The sequence below is a fragment of the Natator depressus genome, chromosome 23 (assembly GCF_965152275.1).
Source record: "Natator depressus isolate rNatDep1 chromosome 23, rNatDep2.hap1, whole genome shotgun sequence".
In the NCBI taxonomy this organism is placed as follows: domain Eukaryota; kingdom Metazoa; phylum Chordata; order Testudines; family Cheloniidae; genus Natator; species Natator depressus.
In genome coordinates, this window is record NC_134256.1 from 19764356 (window position 1) to 19769379 (window position 5024).

General features: G+C 59.6%; 1 protein-coding gene across 2 annotated transcripts in view; it reads left to right on the forward strand.

The window, feature by feature from the left end:
* Window positions 1-4226, forward strand: part of CACNG7 (calcium voltage-gated channel auxiliary subunit gamma 7) — an 8582-nt gene extending 4356 nt beyond the window's left edge. For both annotated transcript variants that reach the window (XM_074937318.1, XM_074937317.1), the window contains exons 2-6: window positions 18-250; window positions 418-504; window positions 952-1092; window positions 3133-3278; window positions 3930-4226. In XM_074937318.1, coding sequence (XP_074793419.1) covers window positions 55-250; window positions 418-504; window positions 952-1092; window positions 3133-3278; window positions 3930-4187 — 828 coding nt within the window. In that variant the 5' untranslated portion in view covers window positions 18-54 and the 3' untranslated portion in view covers window positions 4188-4226. The remainder of the gene's footprint in view (window positions 1-17; window positions 251-417; window positions 505-951; window positions 1093-3132; window positions 3279-3929) is intronic.
* The last annotated feature ends 798 nt before the right edge of the window (window positions 4227-5024 follow it).

A 5024-nucleotide genomic window follows, 5' to 3' on the forward strand; every position in this document is an offset into this window, starting at 1 on the left:
TCTATCTCCCCGCCCAGGTCCGTGTGCTGTGTGTGGCGCCCCCCGTCCCTTAGGATGAGTAACTGCAGCAGCCGCGCGCTCACGCTGCTCAGTAGCGTGTTCGGGGCGTGCGGGCTGCTGCTGGTCGGCATTGCGGTCAGCACCGACTACTGGCTCTACATGGAGGAGGGCATCGTTCTGCAGCAGAACCAGACCACCGAGATCAGGATGGCGCTGCACGCCGGGCTCTGGAGGGTCTGCTTCTTCGCTGGTACGAGCCCCGCGTGGCAAGCTTTCCCCGGCCGTGCGCCGGGCCAGGGTCTCTTTGTATCCCCGTCGCACTGCTCTGGCTGGTGACTCCTTGGTGCTGTGAGTTTCCCCAGAGCAGTGCCCTGGCTGGGGCTTTGCCAGGTAACGCCATCTCTTGCCCCCCTGCAGGCCGGGAGAAGGGCCGGTGTGTGGCATCAGAGTATTTCCTGGAACCCGAGATAAACCTGGTGACAGAAAACACAGAGAACATCTTGAGTAAGTGAGAGGGGCCCCTCCTGGCCCGGGGGCTTCGGGATAGAGCGCGCGAGCAAGAGGGTGTGCACGAGGAGAAAACGTGTCAGCTCCCACATGCTGTGGAGAGGAGAGGGCAGCCGTGTCACAGGTGTGTCACAGGTGTGTCTCAGCCCCCCTGTGTTCACCTCTGAGCAAGACGGCATGCGGCGTGAAGCCCAGCCACCTGGCACCCTGGTCCTCCGTGGGGTTGGGAGCTGTTAGCGGCGGGACCTATGTGGGGTAGAGCTGGAGTTTGTAGGGGCAGGAGGAGAAGGGGGAGGAGGTGTGACCACGGCGGGGGTGGAGTACATGGGGGATAGGAGGTGAGGAGAGTGTTGGTGGGTCTGAGAGAGGGTGATCTCTACCCCCTGGGGTGGGGGACAGGGGTGGAGGTGCTCTGACTGTCTGGTGTCCCCCTTCCACTCCCAGAGACAGTTCGCACGGCCACCCCCTTCCCCATGGTCAGCCTCTTCCTTGTCTTCACGGCCTTTGTCATCAGCAACATCGGCCACATCCGGCCCCAGAGAACCATCCTGGCCTTCGTCTCTGGCATCTTCTTCATCCTTTCTGGTGAGGGGCCTGGGAGCGGGGTGTGGGTCTCAGTAGGGGGTGCTCGCCCCTGGCAGTCAGGGCTGGCCCCAATGCCCCAGTGCGGCACTAGGGGGAGCTGTCCTGCAGGGCGTGGTGGGCTCAGTAGGGGGCACTCTCCCCTGGCAGTCAGGGCTGGCCCCAATGCCCCAGTGCGGCGCTAGGGGGCGCTGTCCTGCAGGGAGTGGGGGCGGGGCTCAGTAGGGGGCACTCTCCCCTAGCAGTCAGCGCCTCCCGAAATCCTGCCTGAGGTTGTGGTTGGATGTGAGATTCTCTTTCACTTCCCATCCCAAACTTTTGTGTGGTGCAGCCATTGAATAGTGCCAGGAGAGGGGGTCCCAGTTGTAAACACCCCCAGCTCCCTACTTCAGAAATGGCTGTATCTCAGGGCTGGGCGAGGGATCCCCATATAAACAGTCCCTGTGCCCCACCCCAGAGGTGGCCGCATCTCCACACCCGGTGTGGAATTCCAGTACAAACAGCCCCCGCACCCCACTGGAGGAAGACACTGGAACAAATATGAAAGAAGCAGTTTGCTGGGCACCTGGAGGGTAACGGAGTTACAGGGAACAAATCACGCCAACCCCACCTCATTTCCTGCTTTGACAGGGTTACTGGCCAAGTGGACCGGGGGAAGCCGTAGACGTGAGAGATCTTGATTTTAGCAAGGCTTTTGACACAGGCCCGCGACAGTCTCATTAGCAGCCTAGGGAAATGTGGCTCTTTCCAGATGAATTTACGATAGGGCCGGTGCACCATTGGTTGGAAGGCCGGACTCTAAGCATCGTTACCAGGGATAACTGGGAGGCAGATCTACTGAAGCCTGCAGTGGTCAGCCCTGGGGCCGGTACTAGTCACTCTTTTAATGACTGACTCGGATTACGGAGCAGAGAGTGGAACTGGCAGATGCCCCCAAGTTGGGCGGGGTCGCGAGCCCTTTGGAGGAGCGTTCAAAACGACCTGGATGTGGTCTGGAATGGACCAGATGAAATTCAATACAGACAAGGGCCAAAGTCCATCACTTGGGAAGGACAAATCCAAAGCACGGCTACCAAAGGGGGCCTAGCTGGGTAGGGGGTCGGATGGCTGGAAGGGGGCAGGGGGGTTAAAATGGGTCATGAACTGAATATGAGGCAACGACGCAGGTGCCAAAAAAGCAACTGTCCTTCTGGGGCGGGGTAAGAGGAGTGTCGGACGTAAGATGCGGGAGGTGATTGTCCCGCTCTGCTCGGCGCTGGTGGAGACCTCGGCTGCGTCCAGTTCTGGGTACCGCCCGACAGATGCACAGATTGGACAGAGTCCAGAGGGGAGCCAGAAACCCGGTCAAAGGGAAGTTTTAAAAAACTAGGGCATGTTTAGTCCAGAGAAAAGAAGCCCAAGGCGGGGACCCGAGACCAGTCTTCACATAAGGGCTGTTATAAAGGACTGTGATCAGTTGTTTTCTACGTCCCCGCTGGAGGTGGGACAAAAGTGGTTGGCTTAATCCTCAGCAAGGGAGATGTAGGTTAGATATTAGGAAAAATGTTCTAACTCTAAGGGAAGGAAAGCTCTGGAATTCGGTCCGGAGGGAGGCTGTGGAATCTCCGTCAGGGAGGTTTTAAGAACAGGTTGGACAGACCCCGGTCAGCGCTGGTCTAGGTTTACTTGGTCTGGCATCAGTGCAGGGGGCTGGATTAGATGACCCCTCGAGGTCCCTTCCATCCTGACATTTTTATGGTCCTTGTGTAAACAGACTCCAGCCCCACCCCAGAGGCAGCTGCATCTCAGCGCCGGCCGAGGAGTCCCTGTATAAGCAGACCCCATACCCCACCCCAGAGGCAGCCTCAGAGCTGGGCGAGGGGTCCCTGTATAAAAAGCCCTTGCGCCCCACCCCAGAGATGCTGCTTCTCAGTGCTAGGCGAGGGGTCCCTGTATAAGCAGACCCCACGCCCCACCCCAGAGGCGGTCGCATCTTAGCGCCGGGCGAGGGGTCCCTGTCTAAACAGCCCCCAGCAGCTTTATCGTTGGCCCTATCTCTTGCAGGCCTGTCTCTCGTGGTGGGGTTAGTTCTCTACATCTCCAGCATCAATGACGAGGTGATGAATCGGCCCAGCGGGTCAGAGCAGTATTTCCACTATCGCTACGGCTGGTCCTTCGCCTTCGCAGCCTCCTCCTTCCTCCTCAAAGAGGTTTGGACCTTGCCCCACCCCACTCCAACCCCTCCTCCCCGGGGCCCTGGAGATTCCTGGCTGGCTCTGTGCTGCTGGCTCTACCTGGTGTAGAACTTGAAACCCCTTTTTCCTGATTCTGCCGGCTGAACTAACGGAGAATCCCCCTCTGCTGGCACAGTACGGTGGCTGTGACACACAGAGGGGGGCAGTTCTAATCTATCCAGCAGCGGGCAGTGGTGAGAATTGTTGGGGGAGCCTAGAAAGTCTCTGACCTCAATTTACAAACTGGGGAGTCCTTAAAATAGATGAGCCCAATTGGAAAGGGAGGGGAGGGGAGGGAGGTCTAGTGGTTAGAACAGGAGGGCTGGGAGCCAGGACTCCTGGGTTCTATGCCTGGCTCTGGGAGGAGAGAGGGCTGTAGTGCTTAGAGGAGGGGGGCTGGGAGCCAGGACTCCTGGGTTCTGTGCCTGGCTCTGGGAGGAGAGAGGGCTGTAGTGCTTAGAGGAGGGGGGCTGGGAGCCAGGACTCCTGGGTTCTATTTGCGGCTCGGGCAGGGGGAGTGGGATCTAGTGGATGGCGGGGGGAGGGGGGAGAGCCAGGGAGGGGAGTAGGGTTCCGCAGTCCCATTCCCTCCCCTTCCACTCACTCTTCCCCCCCCACCTCCTGCAGGGTGCGGGCGTGATGTCCGTTTACCTGTTCACCAAGCGCTACGCGGAGGAGGAGATGTACCGCCCCCACCCAGCCTTCTACCGCCCGCGCCTGAGCGACTGCTCCGACTACTCGGGCCAGTTCCTGCACCCGGAGGTGTGGCACCGCGGGCGCAGCCCCTCCGACATCTCCAGCGACGTCTCCATCCAGATGACCCAGAATTACCCCCCCGCGATCAAGTACCCCGAGCACATGCACATATCCACCTCGCCCTGCTAGGCCAGCCCCCCCACCCCCGACCATCTCCCACCAGGGCCTGCCAGCCGCCCCCCACCCAGAGACTGTGCAGAGGGGGCCCACCCGTGGATCACAGACTGGGTGCTACTGGACTGAAACCTCTCCTTGTCCCCCCTTTCTCGCTCCCTCTGCACTGTCCCCGGAGGCCTCCCCCATTTGGCCATTTTGGCGGCATTCGTGACAGGAAGTCACCCCATCGGCCATTTTGGTTGCCACAGGAAGGTGCCGGAATTCCCAACAGGAAGCCACCTGCCAGCCATTTTGTTTGTTATCATCGGGCCAGCCCCAGATACTTTTTTTGTCCCCACAAGGGCCAGTTCCTAACAGGAAGTCACCCCTCCACCATTTTCTCTGTCCCTGCTCCAATCCCTTCCTCCCAGATCCTGACAGGAAGTGGCTCCTCTGCCATCTTTTTTGCCCCACAATGGCCAACCCCGGTTAGGAAGCTGCCCATCTGCCATTCTGGTTGCCATTGCACCAGCTCCCCTTGGTATGGATCCTGAGAAGAAATGGCTCCTAACGCCATTTTCCTCAGTTCCAGAATGGCCGACCCTGACAGGAAGTCACTCGTCGGCCATTTTCCTTGTTGCCATGCCAGCCCCTTCCCCCCCGCGCAGATCCTGAGAGGAAATGGCTCCTCCGCCATCTTTGCTGCCCCACAATGGCCAACCCTGACAGGAAGTCACTCGTTGGCCATTTTCCGTGTTGCTGCACTGGTGTCCCCCCCCCCCCCCCCCCGGCCCCGATCCTGAGACGAAATGGCTCTTCCGCCATCTTTGTTGCCCCACAATGGCCAACCCTGACAGGACGTCACTCTTC